Consider the following 16,378-nt stretch of genomic DNA (forward strand, 5'->3'; position numbering starts at 1 on the left):
TAAATATATCGAATCTTTTCCAAAACTCATTTTATAATTAATTTTCTAAAAAATAATCCTATTTGAAAAAATATTTTTAAAAAAATATAAAAAATTACCACGCATATATTTTTAAAGACTTCATTTAACTTCAAGCTAAATTATTAAACTCTTTATTTGCGGATTATGGGAACGTTGCCACTGGTCACACTTGATAACAATATTCTATTTGTTTACATTCGGAGGAGGATCCTTAAATACAGAATTGAAGGCTATTTTCGCCAGGATGAATGCACCCATGGTGCTGGTACAGTGCCGGGTCTGCCTGGGGGAGTGTGAGGATAATGTGATGAGATCTTTGTTTGAGGAAGAAGATCCACTCATCGAGCAGGTGGAGAACTGTTGTGGCATCAAGGTAGGCCTTGGAACAGCGCAGAAACTCCAGACAATTAACTGTTTTTGGATCTTGCAGATTCGCCAGTCTGACAATCTTCCTGCCAAGGTCTGTTTCAGCTGCTGCGAGTTCGTCCGTATGTGGCAGAACTTTCGCCAGATGTGCCTCAACTCGCAGGTTTTCTGGGAGACGAGTTGTCCGGTGGAGGAGCGGCCCGAGGAAATGCAGCAAGTCAGCGATGCTGAATACATGGAGTACCTGTACGATAATCTCAAACTCATTGTGGCGGCGGAGAACGACTTTAAGGTAGAGAACCTTCTGAACGAGGGGGTGGACGTTATCTTGGAGGAATCTTCGCCGCCACCGGATGAGATTGATGTCAACGATCTAATAGTGGACGCGGATACAAATGAGAATGCATCACCTGCCGAAATCCTTGATGCTCCTCTGGATGCTTATGAAAATGATGCAGAGGTGTGCGAGGATGTAGAGTTTGAAAGCCAGACCGCCGATGATTCTTCCCTTATAACGGATGCCTACTTCGAGGTGGACTTCGAGGAAGAGGAACTAAAAGATGATGATGACTTCCTATCATCCACACCGTCGCCGGATCCAAAGAGCAGCTCAAGTGTAAAACGAAAGGCTGGCAGGCCCCGCAAACCAGACACTGAACTGAAACACAAACGAAAGGACCCAAAGTCGAAGCTCAAAGCGAGTTCTCAGAGCCAAAGCGATGACCAGCCTTCAAAGTTTATGTGTAATCTATGCGGCAATATCTATTCAAAGAAGTCATCTTTCACGGCCCATATGACGGCCCACACGAACTACAAGCCCCACCAGTGCGAGTATGTGATAATATAATTATTTAATTTTTAAAGGTTAAATTTTTTTATTTCCTTTCAGAATCTGCCTCAAATCCTTTCGACAGATGGGTGAGTTGCGGGCCCACATACGTCGGCATACTGGCGAGCGTCCCTACAAGTGCATGTACTGCGAACGTTACTTCTATGACCGAAGCGAAAGGGTTCGCCACGAGCGTGTGCATACCAACACACGACCCTACGCTTGTCAGGAGTGTGGCAAAAGCTTTACGCACACGGCCATTCTTAAGAACCACATCCTGGTCCACTCGGGCGAGAAAAACTATAAGTAATACAATATAGAAACACTCTATTTCACAATCTAATATTCTGTTTTTTTAAGCTGTGCCATTTGTTCGAAATCATTCACCCTGATGCATCAATTGAAGGCCCATCTGCAGACACTCACTCACAAAAGCAAAGAGGAAGAGACTCTGGCCAACGCCTCAGATGTAATACAAAGCTAATTATTTAAAATACTTCCTAAGCTAGGCTTGTGTACTTTAAGCTAGATAAAACAGAGAAAAAGACAATTAATGTAATTATTAATAAAATTTATACTATTGTATTTGTTAGCTTGTTGCTAATATATCATATTCCTCTTGGGGTATTGATATGGCCACTTCCCCTCGGTTCACATGTGTCTTCTCGTGTGCCTTAAGCTGGTGTCGCAGGCGGAATCCTTTGCTACAGATGGCGCATTTATGCGGCTTTTCAGAAGAGTGTGAGAAATAGTGAGCCTTCAGCGAGGTGGAGAGAGAGAAAGCCTTTCCGCAAATACCGCATAGGTATGGACGTTCATTGGTGTGCATTCTAAAAAGATATATCAGGTATTCTAAATCTGGAATTAGCTCTTACGGGAACAACCTACCTCTCGTGTTTGCGATGTGTGCTGCGATCAGCGAATCGTCGCTTACAGAAATCACATTCGAAGGGCTTCTCGCCAGTGTGCGTTCGTACATGGGTAGTAAGATTGCAGGCGGCATTAAATTTCTTGCCACAAAATCTAAAATAACGATGTTCTCAATGAAATCAACGGGTCAACTTTCTTCTATTTTTTAATACCTACTCGCACTCAAAAGACTTTTCGCCTCGATGCGACCGAAGGTGGGAATTGAGTTGAGATGCATTGGGATACGAGTTGCTGCAGATGCGACATATGTGCCTTTGCGGCGCACAGGCGATCCCTAGGTCTATATTATATTCAATGGCTGAATCAGACTTTGGCGTGCCGATATCTCCATCACTGGCTTCCTGTGCATCGGTTCCACTGTCTATGGTTATGACCATGGTGCTTGTCTGCGAAGAAGTCTCCAAGTCATTTCCCTCCTCTACCAAGTTACTGACGGCGAACTCTTCCTCCATATTGGGTTTTTGGTCTTCCAAGTTATCGTTAATGGAAAATAGGTACTTCTCCGAAACGTCCTCTTCTAATTCTATATGAGATGTATCTATAAGCGTACTTTTCACGCATTTTTCGGTAGGTTCGATGGGTTTAGTTTTTAAAGGCAGTTTTCCGATGAATCTCTCTTCCATGGTTTGCTTCCTAGCACGTTTTCTCTGACTAGTAACCGGCTCTTTGGGCTGAAAAGTGGCAGCGGATAACATGGTCTTGTGTACAAGATTTCTGAGGTGATCTTCTGAACTTTTACATTCACTGATAAACTGCTGCATTCCCTCCAATTTCTCTAAGCAGGCAGTGCATATCTGGTCCGGCAAACCATCATTTTCTTCTATCTGGACGAGAAAATACAATTTTTAACAATATACAAGTTTTTTTTTGAAAATACATACAGATATTCCCACATACTCGTTTAAATGCTTCGCGGCATCAGACTCAAATATGGACACTAAAGTAGAGCCCTTGTCAGATGTGCATGTTCGACACATGCTCCACTTGATACTTATTTCCATTTTGGATGTTTCAAGGCTCCAACTCTTAGTTTTTCTTTAGTTTTTAGTTAATTTCAGATTCAAATACCTAGCAATGGCTTTATAAACATGTTAGAGCTGGGACATCAATGGTAAACAAAGATGTCGATAGTCCACCACTAAGCAATTAACTCATGTTGAAATATTAAATATTAATTGGGCCATCTTTTCCAAAATAATGATGAAAAAAGGGTGCTGAAATGGTTTTTGGAATGGCATTAACTTAATTAATGTTTAATGGATAATTAAATCCGTTCTGATAATTACTGAGATAATCATCATGTCATCGATAGATGCGTGGGAGTGGGATCAATCGATAGTGCAGTCGATAGTTGTGCAACGCCTTATCATCTGACAACCCTAGGAAAAGTTGTGCTAAAGACGCTTGTTTATTTTACTAATTTACGAGGACGAGCGATACCATGCCCGAGTACATGCTGTGCAGAATCTGTCTGGCAGAGGACAACTCGGATGCCATGACTCCACTTTTCGAAGAGGACGACCAGTGCCGGGAGCTGGTGCGGAAGATCGAGGAAGTAGGCAGCATCAAGGTAAGTGGAGGACACCTGTAAGTTATTTTGATATAATCCATTACTTCTTTTCTAGCTGGTGCCGCTGCAGGACATACCCAGCATGTTGTGCTACAGCTGTGTTGACAGGCTGACCAACGCCCACAAGTTCCGGGAACTGTGCCGCGAGAGCGAGCGGACGTTCTCCACCAATGTGGTCAAGGTAACGCACCTTGCTAAAATAATATGTCCTTGAAATATAAGTACAAATATCCTTTAAATATTCATACAGGCCGAGATGAAATCTGAACCCACAGACGACGCCGCGCATATTGTGACTGACCATATTGAGTACATCTACGAGGCCAGTAACGAATACATTGACCATGAAGAAGAGGAGGACGAGGAGGAAGAGGAAGAAGAAGAAGAGGACATAGAGATGGGGGCTATGCTGGAAGAACGTCTTGAAGAAGGCATTGCGGAAGCTGAACATCCATACGACCTAGATAACGTCGTTGATGAGATGGACGTAAAGGACCTGATTGGCCCCGCTGGCAGCGACAGCGACTACGATCCTAGTGAACGAAAGCCCAAGCTGCGCAAATCAAGATTAAGCAAGAGGGGACGTGGTAGACCCCGAACTTCCCATCGCCCCCAAAGCACAGATATGGTGTCAGTTCAACTAAACTTCAAGTCCGAAGAGTCCCCCACAAACATCATGTGTGAGATATGTGGAAACATTTACTCCAAAAGAGCTGCCTTAAATATTCATATGCGCCGACACATGGCAGAAAAGCCATTTGAATGCGAGTGAGTATCCAAAGATTAAATAATGTTTCATTTTAAAAAACGAATATCTCCCACCAGAATATGCAGCAAAACCTTCGCGGGTCCCTCCGAGTTGAATCGTCATATCCGCGTGCACACGGGGGAAAAGCCCTTCACCTGCAAATATTGTTCCCGCAGTTTTGCGGACCGTAGCTCTAACATACGTCATGAAAGGTTTGAAAAGAAAACTACATAATTGAATCAATTTAAAACATATATGTATATCCTACAGGACTCACACGAACGAGCGACCATTTACCTGTTCCACCTGCGGCAAGTCCTTTTCTTACTCTAATGTTTTGAAGAACCACATGCTGACACACACCGGCGAGAAGCCTTTTCTGTAAGTTTTTCTTATAAAATATGGTATTTTATTTTCAATATTTGGATTAATTTCAGATGCCGTCCGTGCAATAAAACATTCTCACGTAAACACCAACTAGAACAACACATCGGTACGATGACACACCAACAAACAGTGAGATCCCACCAGAAATCTGAACCCATGCAGCACCCAGATATTTACTAGTCCCCTTGCAATCTATGTATAACATTATTATAAATAGCTAATGTAAATAAAAGAGTACAAACGTTCTTTACTGGATTTGTAAAAAAAATATTAAAAATATATAACAAATGCTTTATTTTAATTTTAAATTAGTTTAAATTTAACATTTAGAACTTTTTCTAAATATTCACTAGAATACTGATTTTACATCACGGTGGTTCGTTTAATCACATATGGAATCCGTATCTGCCAGGAGAAGCCTATCTAAATGAACGCCTGTGTTCAAATGTTGCTTCAGAAGACCCGCTCGCAAAAAACTTTTGTCACAAATTTCACAACTGAAAACATCCTGTTAGGGGTTTGGAGGCTTATAATAAAAATAATACTCACTAGTGTTGCCTGATCTGGTTAGAAGAATGTGTCATTCTATGCTTGTTAAGACAGCCCGAGCTAACGAAGCTTTTTTCGCAAACATCGCACTGGTAGTAACGCTCGTTTCGATGTCGTCGATGATGCTGTTCTCGGGCGCCCACATCAGAGAAGCGACGGGGGCAGTAATTGCAGGGATAAGGCTGCTCACCAGTGTGACGACGGATATGGCGGGTAAGCTCCTTTCGGGTTGCAAAGGACTTACCGCAGCCGCTAAGAAGATCAAATGGTTGTGGTTAAACCAAACTTGTAATAAAGGCACGGAAATTACCTAAACTGGCACTTGAAGTCCTTGATGCCCGTATGCCTGAGCCTATGCTCCTGAAAGTTGGTCCAGTGATTAATCGATTTTCCGCATTGATCACATGTATAAGGACCAGCCCTGGAAACTGGTATTGGAACTTTAAAGGAAGCGTCCGCCTGGGCTTCCTCGGAATTGCAAGACTCCGTGTCGATATCCGAGCTTAAAACTGTATCACATTCATTTTGGGGCTCATCTGATTCCGAGAAATACAGGTTTTTTCGGAATTCGTTTGACTCTTTTAGCGGGGGGTCATCATTGTCAGATTCCGAGGAGTTTAGTCGGCTCAAGTGTTGCTTCTCGGAAATAATGCAGCGTTGGCGGAACTTGATGGCGCCCTCCAAATCACCCACGCACACCTGGCACATGTGGCTGGGCAGCTCGTTTCTATCGCTCAACTAAACGTATAATTATATATTTAAAATGTATATATAGTTTATATGCAAATCTGGAAATCAAAGGGCATTTACCTGGACTCCAGTAATGGAATGAATTTGTCTGTGAAGATGCCGGTTTTTTGGTAGGAAAATGTTTGTTGTGGCCCCCTGTTTGGAACAAATACGGCACATCATATTCGGCATCTTAGGGCTAATATATTTTTGTTTTAAAACAAATGTATTGTTTAAGCTCCACGTATATTGGCGCACTGCCTCTTATTGTTTTGTTGAGTTGGTCACACTACTGTACAGGGATGTAGTCGTAAAATCGCAAAAGGGATTTTAAAACTTTAAAATATATTTTTCCTAATAAATTAATTTTAATCCACTTTTTTAATAGACAGTTCATTAAAACGAATTAATAGATTCAAATAAATAAAGATTTTCGAAAAACTAGCACACCTGTTTAAGAGCATGTTTATTTATCGATAGCCGATAACACAACTCAGCTGATTCTGATTTGTATAGATGGTGCCAAACAATAAAGTTTAACTTAAATAAAACTTAGATTATTAAATATTTAAATCAAATTAGAGCTCGAAGATGACGCTTCAGTGTCGAACCTGCGGCACTGTTATTTACAATACAAAGGCCAAGAATCTATTCAACGTTGAGAACGCCAATCTGTTGCTGAACATCGAACTTGTTTCGGGCATTCCGGTGAGTTGGCTCTTAAATGGTTTTCTCCAGGGTAAGACTAATGATTGTCTCTTTTAAGCTCGAAAATGATCCCGACTTGCCGAGTTGCATATGCGCCTGCTGCATTTTAGAATTAAACCAGGCGGTGGCCTTCAGGGAACGTTGTATTCAAACGCAGAAAGGCTTTCAGCAGCAAAAAATCGCATCCTCGGGTGAGAACTCAGAGGAGGATGACGAATATGCCTTAGAAGTAATGGATGAGTTAAACGAGGATGACCAAGCACCAATTATAAAAGCCGAAGTACTAGACGATTCCTTTGATGAGGAGGAGGATGAATTTTTCGAAATGCTCCCTAGTTCAGAAATTCCAGACGACGATGTAGCATCGGAAGATGCAGATACTCTGATCTCAAGTGTCCAAAGGGAAATGGGAAGTATATGCGAAGGAAGCGATGACTTTAAGGGGTTCACTAGCGATACGGATGAAATCTACGACATTGAAGATGGCAACGATACAGATTATACAGATAACTCCTTATCGAAAAATGTACCTCCCGTTGTGGAACGTAGACCTCGTGGGCGTCCAAAGCGCGGCACCGCGAAACCGAAATCCAGCAACGACGAGGAGCCCAAGCATAAGAAGCAGTATGTGACCTGGAAAAATTTGACGGAGGAGGAGATTGTTGAGCGAAAGAGGCAGCAGCGACGTCGCGATTGTGTCTGCGAGCAGTGCGGTCGGAAGTTTACGGATCAGAGCAACTTCAAGTTGCACATGCTCCGTCACACGGGCATCAAGAATTTTGCATGTAAAGAGTGCGGAAAGACGTTCTACACTGATCATTTGCTGTCCCTGCATCAACGGATCGTGCACCAGGGTGAAAAGCCCTACTCCTGCCGGTACTGTCCTAAATCCTTTCACAACAGCACCACCCGCGTTATCCACGAAAGGTAAGATTTTAGACTTTTGGGGAAAGACTTTTATTTCAAACATAACTTTATCCAAAAATTTAACTTTTTAGAATTCATACAAACGCCCGACCCTATCAGTGTAAACATTGCGAGAAATCCTTCAGCTCGGCATCTGGACGAAAACGGCACGAACTTATACACACTGGTGTGAGAGCTTTTTCGTGAGTATTATTATCTATCTTTTGTTACTATCTTATAAATTAATTAACTATCATTTTAGCTGCGAAATCTGTGACCACACGTTCCAGCGCAAAACTCATCTAAAAGCCCACTTGCGATCCAAAATGCACTTATTAAGAATGGAATCTTCTAACGATTTGCCCTTAGAGCTCGAATAAATAGGTTAATCTATAAGATTTATTTATTATTAGTTTCTGTTGAGCAAATGTAAAGGAGTATTTTTGTGGAATCGTATTGTGAAATACTGCAGAGTACTTAACTATTCCCACAGAAGAAAGTTTTTTGTATTTTATAAATACACTTTTAGCTAGATAACCCCTCAACAATAGTATTTTTTTTTAACTTGTCTTTTACAAACTTAAAAACTTTTACAAATCCTGTTCTACAAATTCTGTTAAATAAGTTTGGTAATCAGTATGGTTGTATCAAATGAAAGAATTCAATCATATATTATAGTATAAAAAAATAACTAATAGTTGCTAACTTAAAAGTATTTAAACTAGGATAATATACTAGTCAATACTAGGAATTTGTGTGTTGGTGGAAACCAAATATTCACATCAGTCTGGGCAACTTAAAATTAATGAGAATGTTCGTTTTTGGTAAGATATGGCTGCTTAGTCGACCTCCTCGACTGTGGGTCCCGAGTATCCCCCAAATCCTCCAGCCTGCTGTCCACAACCGGCTCCAGGAGCACCGGCCGCTCCTGCGGATGGCTGGTGCATCTTGGTCATGATGGGAGAGCAGTGGCGGGTGAGCTCCTCGAGCTTGTGGTCGAACTCCTCCTTCTCGGCGGTGGTGTTGGTGTCCAACCAGCGAATGGCCTCGTTGCACTTATCAAGCACCGAGGACTTGTCGGCCTCGCTGAGCTTGTCGGAGCCGGCCTGCTCCACAGCCTGCTTCACGTTGAAGACATAGCTCTCCAGGCTGTTGCGGGAGGAGATGCGCTGTCGCTGCTTCTCGTCCTCGTCGGCGTACCTCTCCGCCTCGTTCACCATCCGGTCGATCTCGGCCTGCGAAAGGCGTCCCTTGTCGTTCTTGATGGTGATGTTCTTGGCCTTGCCCGTGCTCATCTCCTTGGCGGTGACGTTCAGAATGCCGTTGGCGTCCATATCGAAGGTGACCTCGATCTGGGGCACTCCTCTGGGAGCAGGCGGAATGCCGGATAGGTCGAAGGTGCCCAGAGCATTGTTGTCCTTGGTCATGGCGCGCTCGCCCTCGTACACCTGGATAGAGACTCCAGGCTGGTTGTCGGCGTAGGTCGAGAAGGTCTTGGTCTGCTTGCACGGGATGCGGCAGTTGCGCTCAATGAGCTTTGTCATGACGCCGCCGGCGGTCTCGATTCCTAGCGAGAGTGGTGCCACGTCCACCAGCAGCACGTCCTGGATCTTGCCGGTCTGGTCGCCACTGAGAATCGCAGCCTGGACAGCTGCTCCGTAGGCCACAGCCTCGTCAGGGTTTATGGAGAGGTTCAGGCTCTTGCCGTGGAAGAACTGCTGAAGCAGGCTCTGCACCTTGGGAATGCGGGTGGAGCCTCCCACGAGGACAATGTCGTGAATCTGGCCCTTGTCCATCTTGGCGTCGGTCAGGGCCTTCTCCACGGGCTGCAGGGTGTTGCGGAAGAGGTCCGCACAAAGCTCCTCAAAGCGGGCACGGCTCACCTTGGTGTAGAAGTCGTGGCCCTCGAACAGCGCGTCGATCTCGATGGTGGCCTCTGTGCTGGAGGAAAGTGTGCGCTTGGCCCGCTCGGCTGCCGTGCGGAGGCGTCTCAAGGCGCGGGGATTGGAACGCAGATCCTTCTTGAACTTCCTCTTGAACTCCTCCGCCAGGTGGGTGACCAGCCTGTTGTCAAAGTCCTCGCCGCCCAGGTGGGTGTCTCCGGCAGTGGCCCGCACCTCGAACAGGGATCCCTCGTCGATAGTCAGGATGGAGACATCGAAGGTACCGCCTCCCAAGTCGAAGATAAGCACGTTGCGCTCTCCCTTCAGGTTCTTATCCAGTCCGTAGGCCAAGGCGGCGGCAGTGGGCTCGTTGATGATGCGGAGCACATTAAGCCCGGCGATGCGGCCGGCGTCCTTGGTGGCCTGGCGCTGGGAATCGTTGAAGTAGGCGGGAACCGTGATCACCGCGTCGCTGATGGTCTCGCCGAGGTACGCCTCGGCAGTCTCCTTCATCTTGACCAGCACCATGGAGCTGATCTCTTCGGGGGCGAACCGCTTTGACTCACCCTTGAACTCCACCCCGATCTTTGGCTTTCCCCCATCGCTGACCACCTTGAAGGGCCAGTGCTTGATGTCCTCCACGATCTTGGGGTCGTCGTACTTGCGCCCGATCAGGCGCTTGGCGTCGAAGACTGTGTTCCGGGGGTTCATCGCCACCTGGTTCTTGGCGGCGTCTCCGATAAGGCGCTCGGAATCTGTAAAGGCGACGTAGCTTGGCGTGGTCCGGTTGCCCTGGTCGTTGGCGATGATCTCCACCTTGCCGTGCTGGTAGACTCCCACGCAGGAGTACGTGGTGCCCAGATCGATTCCAATGGCAGGCATTTTGTTGCTGTTTCTGTGGCTTACTTGCTTCTTTGGAGAATGTAAAAGTACTAACGGTGTACTGGTTATGGAGATTCCTCCTGTGTTGCAATTTCAAACTTCTTTTTCAACTTCTTGCTTTCTAGATACTCTTGAGATACTTGGTTGAATCAGTTTTCAAGATACTTTTCACTTCTTTTCAGTTGGCTTGTTCAGCTCAGTTGCTTTGCTTGGTTTGGTTTGGTTGCTTCGCTTTCGCGATGTGTTCAGTTTGCTTGTTTGAATTGAATTGAATGCGAAGAGAAACGGACGGCTATTTATACCCCAGCTGTCTCTTCGCGAACTTTCTTACTCTCTTCCCGAAGGTTCGAGAACTGCTCTCTCGGCGCTTCGAGAGGTCTGGGTAGCTATACCCGACGATTATGGTAGCATTTTAAGAGAGGGTGGTGGGTTAATGCAGCTATAGAAGTTTCTCGATTTTTCCCCGCCAAACATTTAAACCTACGACAACAAAAGATATTTCTAGAAATCGGAAAATCAAATTTTCCTTTTGTTTTCAGCGTTTTCTAGATCGATTCTCTGTCAATGTGCATCATAATTCAAAACAGCACTTGGGCATGTACCTGAACCCTTCGCAGTGCCAGAAAGTGCCATCCATCCATTTTTCCAATTTTTGAAGGGGACACCCCAGAAAATTTGATAAAAAATCTAAAAAAAAATATGTTGTTAGATTTTGATGCAAATTGATAACAAATCGATCCAGAAACAGTTTAAGACATCCCGCTCAAGAATCGGATGGGTATTGGCGAAGATATAGCCTTCGCAGTGCGAGAAAGTGCCATCAACCCATTTTTTCCAAATTTTGAAGGGGACACCCCAGAAAATTTGAGAAAAAATCTAAAAAAAAATATGTTGTTAGATTTTGATGCAAATTGATAACAAATCGATCCAGAAAACGTTTAAGACATCCCGCTCAAGAATCGGATGGGTATTGGCGAAGATATAGCCTTCGCAGTGCGAGAAAGTGCCATCAACCCATTTTTTCCAAATTTTGAAGGGGACACCCCAGAAAATTTGAGAAAAAATCTAAAAAAAAATATGTTGTTAGATTTTGATGCAAATTGATAACAAATCGATCCAGAAACAGTTTAAGACATCCCGCTCAAGAATCGGATGGGTATTGGCGAAGATATAGCCTTCGCAGTGCGAGAAAGTGCCATCAACCCATTTTTTCCAAATTTTGAAGGGGACACCCCAGAAAATTTGAGAAAAAATCTAAAAAAAAATATGTTGTTAGATTTTGATGCAAATTGATAACAAATCGATCCAGAAACCGTTTAAGACATCCCGCTCAAGAATCGGATGGGTATTGGCGAAGATATAGCCTTCGCAGTGCCATCAACCCATTTTTTCCAAATTTTGAAGGGGACACCCCAGAAAATTTGAGAAAAAATCTAAAAAAAAATATGTTGTTAGATTTTGATGCAAATTGATGGCAAATCGATCTAGAAACCGTTTAAGACATCCCGCTCAAGAATCGGATGGGTATTGGCGAAGATATAGCCTTCGCAGTGCGAGAAAGTGCCATCAACCCATTTTTTCCAAATTTTGAAGGGGACACCCCAGAAAATTTGAGAAAAAATCTAAAAAAAAATATGTTGTTAGATTTTGATGCAAATTGATAACAAATCGATCCAGAAACCGTTTAAGACATCCCGCTCAAGAATCGGATGGGTATTGATAAGATATGCGAAGATATAGCCTTCGCAGTGGCAGAAAGTGCCATCCACCCATTTTTTCCAAATTTTGAAGGGGACACCCCAGAAAATTTGAGAAAAAATCTAAAAAAAAATATGTTGTTAGATTTTGATGCAAATTGATGGCAAATCGATCTAGAAACCGTTTAAGACATCCCGCTCAAGAATCGGATGGGTATTGGCGAAGATATAGCCTTCGCAGTGCGAGAAAGTGCCATCCACCCATTTTTTCCAATTTTTGAAGGGGACACCCCAGAAAATTTGAGAAAAAATCTAAAAAAAAATATGTTGTTAGATTTTGATGCAAATTGATAGCAAATCGATCTAGAAACCGTTTAAGACATCCCGCTCAAGAATCGGATGGGTATTGGCGAAGATATATCCTTCGCAGTGGCAGAAAGTGCCATCCACCCATTGTTTCCAATTTTTGAAGGGGACACACCAGAAAATTTGAGAAAAAATCTAAAAAAAAATATGTTGTTAGATTTTGATGCAAATCGATGGCAAATTGATCTAGAAACCGTTTAAGACATCCCGCTCAAGAATCGGATGGGTATTGGCGAAGATATAGCCTTCGCAGTGCGAGAAAGTGCCATCCACCCATTTTTTCCAAATTTTGAAGGGGACACCCCAGAAAATTTGAGAAAAAATCTAAAAAAAAATATGTTGTTAGATTTTGATGCAAATTGATGGCAAATCGATCTAGAAACCGTTTAAGACATCCCGCTCAAGAATCGGATGGGTATTGGCGAAGATATAGCCTTCGCAGTGGCAGAAAGTGCCATCCACCCATTGTTTCCAATTTTTGAAGGGGACACACCAGAAAATTTGAGAAAAAATCTAAAAAAAAATATGTTGTTAGATTTTGATGCAAATCGATGGCAAATTGATCTAGAAACCGTTTAAGACATCCCGCTCAAGAATCGGATGGGTATTGGCGAAGATATAGCCTTCGCAGTGCGAGAAAGTGCCATCAACCCATTTTTTCCAAATTTTGAAGGGGACACCCCAGAAAATTTGAGAAAAAATCTAAAAAAAAATATGTTGTTAGATTTTGATGCAAATTGATGGCAAATCGATCTAGAAACCGTTTAAGACATCCCGCTCAAGAATCGGATGGGTATTGGCGAAGATATAGCCTTCGCAGTGGCAGAAAGTGCCATCCACCCATTTTTTCCAAATTTTGAAGGGGACACCCCAGAAAATTTGAGAAAAAATCTAAAAAAAAATATGTTGTTAGATTTGGATGCAAATTGATGGCAAATCGATCTAGAAACTGTTTAAGACATCCGGTCAAGAATCGGATGGGTATTGGGGAAGATATACAATTCGCAGAGGCCCATAATACCCAAAAGAAAACTTATAAAATTAAGAAAAAAAGATTTAAGGTTTATTTTTTAACATCAAATAAATAATTTATTTTTCATTTTTCTAGTTCATAGTATAACAATTTGTTGCTAACTTAAAATTATCTAAACTAGGATAATATACTAGTCAATACTAGGAATTTGTGTGTTGGTGGAAACCAAATATTCACATCAGTCTGGGCAACTTAAAATTAATGAGAATGTTCGTTTTTGGTAAGATATGGCTGCTTAGTCGACCTCCTCGACTGTGGGTCCCGAGTATCCCCCAAATCCTCCAGCCTGCTGTCCACAACCGGCTCCAGGAGCACCGGCCGCTCCTGCGGATGGCTGGTGCATCTTGGTCATGATGGGAGAGCAGTGGCGGGTGAGCTCCTCGAGCTTGTGGTCGAACTCCTCCTTCTCGGCGGTGGTGTTGGTGTCCAACCAGCGAATGGCCTCGTTGCACTTATCAAGCACCGAGGACTTGTCGGCCTCGCTGAGCTTGTCGGAGCCGGCCTGCTCCACAGCCTGCTTCACGTTGAAGACATAGCTCTCCAGGCTGTTGCGGGAGGAGATGCGCTGGCGCTGCTTCTCGTCCTCGTCGGCGTACCTCTCCGCCTCGTTCACCATGCGGTCGATCTCGGCCTGCGAAAGGCGTCCCTTGTCGTTCTTGATGGTGATGTTCTTGGCCTTGCCCGTGCTCATCTCCTTGGCGGTGACGTTCAGAATGCCGTTGGCGTCCATATCGAAGGTGACCTCGATCTGGGGCACTCCTCTGGGAGCAGGCGGAATGCCGGATAGGTCGAAGGTGCCCAGAGCATTGTTGTCCTTGGTCATGGCGCGCTCTCCCTCGTACACCTGGATAGAGACTCCAGGCTGGTTGTCGGCGTAGGTCGAGAAGGTCTTGGTCTGCTTGCACGGGATGCGGCAGTTGCGCTCAATGAGCTTTGTCATGACGCCGCCGGCGGTCTCGATTCCTAGCGAGAGTGGTGCCACGTCCACCAGCAGCACGTCCTGGATCTTGCCGGTCTGGTCGCCACTGAGAATCGCAGCCTGGACAGCTGCTCCGTAGGCCACAGCCTCGTCAGGGTTTATGGAGAGGTTCAGGCTCTTGCCGTGGAAGAACTGCTGAAGCAGGCTCTGCACCTTGGGAATGCGGGTGGAGCCTCCCACGAGGACAATGTCGTGAATCTGGCCCTTGTCCATCTTGGCGTCGGTCAGGGCCTTCTCCACGGGCTGCAGGGTGTTGCGGAAGAGGTCCGCACAAAGCTCCTCAAAGCGGGCACGGCTCACCTTGGTGTAGAAGTCGTGGCCCTCGAACAGCGCGTCGATCTCGATGGTGGCCTCTGTGCTGGAGGAAAGTGTGCGCTTGGCCCGCTCGGCTGCCGTGCGGAGGCGTCTCAAGGCGCGGGGATTGGAACGCAGATCCTTCTTGAACTTCCTCTTGAACTCCTCCGCCAGGTGGGTGACCAGCCTGTTGTCAAAGTCCTCGCCGCCCAGGTGGGTGTCTCCGGCAGTGGCCCGCACCTCGAACAGGGATCCCTCGTCGATAGTCAGGATGGAGACATCGAAGGTACCGCCTCCCAAGTCGAAGATAAGCACGTTGCGCTCTCCCTTCAGGTTCTTATCCAGTCCGTAGGCCAAGGCGGCGGCAGTGGGCTCGTTGATGATGCGGAGCACATTAAGCCCGGCGATGCGGCCGGCGTCCTTGGTGGCCTGGCGCTGGGAATCGTTGAAGTAGGCGGGAACCGTGATCACCGCGTCGCTGATGGTCTCGCCGAGGTACGCCTCGGCAGTCTCCTTCATCTTGACCAGCACCATGGAGCTGATCTCTTCGGGGGCAAACCGCTTTGACTCACCCTTGAACTCCACCCCGATCTTTGGCTTTCCCCCATCGCTGACCACCTTGAAGGGCCAGTGCTTGATGTCCTCCACGATCTTGGGGTCGTCGTACTTGCGCCCGATCAGGCGCTTGGCGTCGAAGACTGTGTTCCGGGGGTTCATCGCCACCTGGTTCTTGGCGGCGTCTCCGATAAGGCGCTCGGAATCTGTAAAGGCGACGTAGCTTGGCGTGGTCCGGTTGCCCTGGTCGTTGGCGATGATCTCCACCTTGCCGTGCTGGTAGACTCCCACGCAGGAGTACGTGGTGCCCAGATCGATTCCAATGGCAGGCATTTTGTTGCTGTTTCTGTGGCTTACTTGCTTCTTTGGAGAATGTAAAAGTACTAACGGTGTACTGGTTATGGAGATTCCTCCTGTGTTGCAATTTCAAACTTCTTTTTCAACTTCTTGCTTTCTAGATACTCTTGAGATACTTGGTTGAATCAGTTTTCAAGATACTTTTCACTTCTTTTCAGTTGGCTTGTTCAGCTCAGTTGCTTTGCTTGGTTTGGTTGCTTCGCTTTCGCGATGTGTTCAGTTTGCTTGTTTGAATTGAATTGAATGCGAAGAGAAACGGACGGCTATTTATACCCCAGCTGTCTCTTCGCGAACTTTCTTACTCTCTTCCCGAAGGTTCGAGAACTGCTCTCTCGGCGCTTCGAGAGGTCTGGGTAGCTATACCCGACGATTATGGTAGCATTTTAAGAGAGGGTGGTGGGTTAATGCAGCTATAGAAGTTTCTCGATTTTTCCCCGCCAAACATTTAAACCTACGACAACAAAAGATATTTCTAGAAATCGGAAAATCAAATTTTCCTTTTGTTTTCAGCGTTTTCTAGATCGATTCTCTGTCAATGTGCATCATAATTCAAAACAGCACTTGGGCATGTACCTGAACCCTTCGCAGT

The 16,378-nt window shown here is 45.2% G+C and overlaps 7 protein-coding genes across 7 annotated transcripts; 3 read left to right on the forward strand and 4 right to left on the reverse strand.

The window, feature by feature from the left end:
* The first annotated feature begins 172 nt into the window (after positions 1 to 172).
* On the forward strand, positions 173 to 1,801 carry LOC108127891 (transcription factor Ouib). Its single transcript, XM_017245205.3, has 4 exons — positions 173 to 394; positions 452 to 1,218; positions 1,277 to 1,522; positions 1,577 to 1,801. The coding sequence occupies exons 1-4, from the start codon at positions 266 to 268 to the stop codon at positions 1,698 to 1,700; spliced, it is 1,266 nt and encodes a 421-aa protein (XP_017100694.2). The 5' UTR covers positions 173 to 265; the 3' UTR covers positions 1,701 to 1,801.
* Positions 1,659 to 3,261, reverse strand: Zaf1 (ZAD and Architectural Function 1). The gene is made up of 4 exons (XM_017245208.3): positions 3,028 to 3,261; positions 2,303 to 2,970; positions 2,105 to 2,239; positions 1,659 to 2,046 (listed from the first exon to the last, which is right to left on the reverse strand). Exons 1-4 carry the CDS (start codon positions 3,145 to 3,147, stop codon positions 1,806 to 1,808), a joined length of 1,164 nt encoding a protein of 387 aa, XP_017100697.3. The 5' UTR covers positions 3,148 to 3,261; the 3' UTR covers positions 1,659 to 1,805.
* A 232-nt stretch (positions 3,262 to 3,493) lies between these two features.
* On the forward strand, positions 3,494 to 5,095 carry LOC108127894 (transcription factor Ouib). Its single transcript, XM_017245210.3, has 6 exons — positions 3,494 to 3,716; positions 3,772 to 3,897; positions 3,967 to 4,484; positions 4,542 to 4,676; positions 4,735 to 4,845; positions 4,902 to 5,095. The coding sequence occupies exons 1-6, from the start codon at positions 3,588 to 3,590 to the stop codon at positions 5,029 to 5,031; spliced, it is 1,149 nt and encodes a 382-aa protein (XP_017100699.2). The 5' UTR covers positions 3,494 to 3,587; the 3' UTR covers positions 5,032 to 5,095.
* Positions 5,096 to 5,128: 33 nt separating this feature from the next.
* Positions 5,129 to 6,407, reverse strand: LOC108127895 (transcription factor Ouib). Its single transcript, XM_017245211.3, has 4 exons — positions 6,211 to 6,407; positions 5,711 to 6,138; positions 5,401 to 5,652; positions 5,129 to 5,348 (listed from the first exon to the last, which is right to left on the reverse strand). Exons 1-4 carry the CDS (start codon positions 6,319 to 6,321, stop codon positions 5,234 to 5,236), a joined length of 906 nt encoding a protein of 301 aa, XP_017100700.2. The 5' UTR covers positions 6,322 to 6,407; the 3' UTR covers positions 5,129 to 5,233.
* A 195-nt stretch (positions 6,408 to 6,602) lies between these two features.
* On the forward strand, positions 6,603 to 8,290 carry LOC108127892 (transcription factor Ouib). Its single transcript, XM_017245206.3, has 4 exons — positions 6,603 to 6,837; positions 6,896 to 7,764; positions 7,836 to 7,946; positions 8,006 to 8,290. Exons 1-4 carry the CDS (start codon positions 6,721 to 6,723, stop codon positions 8,121 to 8,123), a joined length of 1,215 nt encoding a protein of 404 aa, XP_017100695.2. The 5' UTR covers positions 6,603 to 6,720; the 3' UTR covers positions 8,124 to 8,290.
* A 267-nt stretch (positions 8,291 to 8,557) lies between these two features.
* On the reverse strand, positions 8,558 to 10,745 carry LOC108127896 (major heat shock 70 kDa protein Ba). Its single transcript, XM_017245213.3, has one exon. It carries the CDS (start codon positions 10,506 to 10,508, stop codon positions 8,583 to 8,585), a length of 1,926 nt encoding a protein of 641 aa, XP_017100702.3. The 5' UTR covers positions 10,509 to 10,745; the 3' UTR covers positions 8,558 to 8,582.
* Positions 10,746 to 13,633: 2,888 nt separating this feature from the next.
* Positions 13,634 to 16,038, reverse strand: LOC108119810 (major heat shock 70 kDa protein Ba). Its single transcript, XM_017233192.3, has one exon. The coding sequence runs from the start codon at positions 15,763 to 15,765 to the stop codon at positions 13,840 to 13,842; it is 1,926 nt and encodes a 641-aa protein (XP_017088681.2). The 5' UTR covers positions 15,766 to 16,038; the 3' UTR covers positions 13,634 to 13,839.
* Between the last annotated feature and the right edge of the window lie 340 nt (positions 16,039 to 16,378).

The sequence above is a fragment of the Drosophila bipectinata genome, chromosome 3R (assembly GCF_030179905.1).
Source record: "Drosophila bipectinata strain 14024-0381.07 chromosome 3R, DbipHiC1v2, whole genome shotgun sequence".
Lineage (NCBI taxonomy): Eukaryota > Metazoa > Arthropoda > Insecta > Diptera > Drosophilidae > Drosophila > Drosophila bipectinata.

Excerpts from the sequence above, each read along its gene's own strand:
- LOC108127891 (XM_017245205.3), top strand. The coding sequence starts at position 266 with ATGAATGCACCCATGGTGCTGGTACAGTGCCGGGTCTGCCTGGGGGAG. Across the intron at positions 1,219-1,276 it reads TACAAGCCCCACCAGTGCGA|AATCTGCCTCAAATCCTTTC; the intron begins GTATGTGATAAT and ends ATTTCCTTTCAG. Across the intron at positions 1,523-1,576 it reads TCGGGCGAGAAAAACTATAA|CTGTGCCATTTGTTCGAAAT; the intron begins GTAATACAATAT and ends TGTTTTTTTAAG.
- Zaf1 (XM_017245208.3), bottom strand. The coding sequence starts at position 3,147 with ATGGAAATAAGTATCAAGTGGAGCATGTGTCGAACATGCACATCTGAC. Across the intron at positions 2,971-3,027 it reads ACGAGTATGTGGGAATATCT|ATAGAAGAAAATGATGGTTT; the intron begins GTATGTATTTTC and ends TTTCTCGTCCAG. Across the intron at positions 2,240-2,302 it reads GAAAAGTCTTTTGAGTGCGA|ATTTTGTGGCAAGAAATTTA; the intron begins GTAGGTATTAAA and ends TCGTTATTTTAG.
- LOC108127894 (XM_017245210.3), top strand. The coding sequence starts at position 3,588 with ATGCCCGAGTACATGCTGTGCAGAATCTGTCTGGCAGAGGACAACTCG. Across the intron at positions 3,898-3,966 it reads TCTCCACCAATGTGGTCAAG|GCCGAGATGAAATCTGAACC; the intron begins GTAACGCACCTT and ends ATATTCATACAG. Across the intron at positions 4,677-4,734 it reads TCTAACATACGTCATGAAAG|GACTCACACGAACGAGCGAC; the intron begins GTTTGAAAAGAA and ends TATATCCTACAG.
- LOC108127895 (XM_017245211.3), bottom strand. The coding sequence starts at position 6,321 with ATGCCGAATATGATGTGCCGTATTTGTTCCAAACAGGGGGCCACAACA. Across the intron at positions 6,139-6,210 it reads ATTCCATTACTGGAGTCCAG|TTGAGCGATAGAAACGAGCT; the intron begins GTAAATGCCCTT and ends TTATACGTTTAG. Across the intron at positions 5,653-5,710 it reads GACTTCAAGTGCCAGTTTAG|CGGCTGCGGTAAGTCCTTTG; the intron begins GTAATTTCCGTG and ends TGATCTTCTTAG.
- LOC108127892 (XM_017245206.3), top strand. The coding sequence starts at position 6,721 with ATGACGCTTCAGTGTCGAACCTGCGGCACTGTTATTTACAATACAAAG. Across the intron at positions 6,838-6,895 it reads AACTTGTTTCGGGCATTCCG|CTCGAAAATGATCCCGACTT; the intron begins GTGAGTTGGCTC and ends GTCTCTTTTAAG. Across the intron at positions 7,765-7,835 it reads ACCCGCGTTATCCACGAAAG|AATTCATACAAACGCCCGAC; the intron begins GTAAGATTTTAG and ends TTAACTTTTTAG.
- LOC108127896 (XM_017245213.3), bottom strand. The coding sequence starts at position 10,508 with ATGCCTGCCATTGGAATCGATCTGGGCACCACGTACTCCTGCGTGGGA.
- LOC108119810 (XM_017233192.3), bottom strand. The coding sequence starts at position 15,765 with ATGCCTGCCATTGGAATCGATCTGGGCACCACGTACTCCTGCGTGGGA.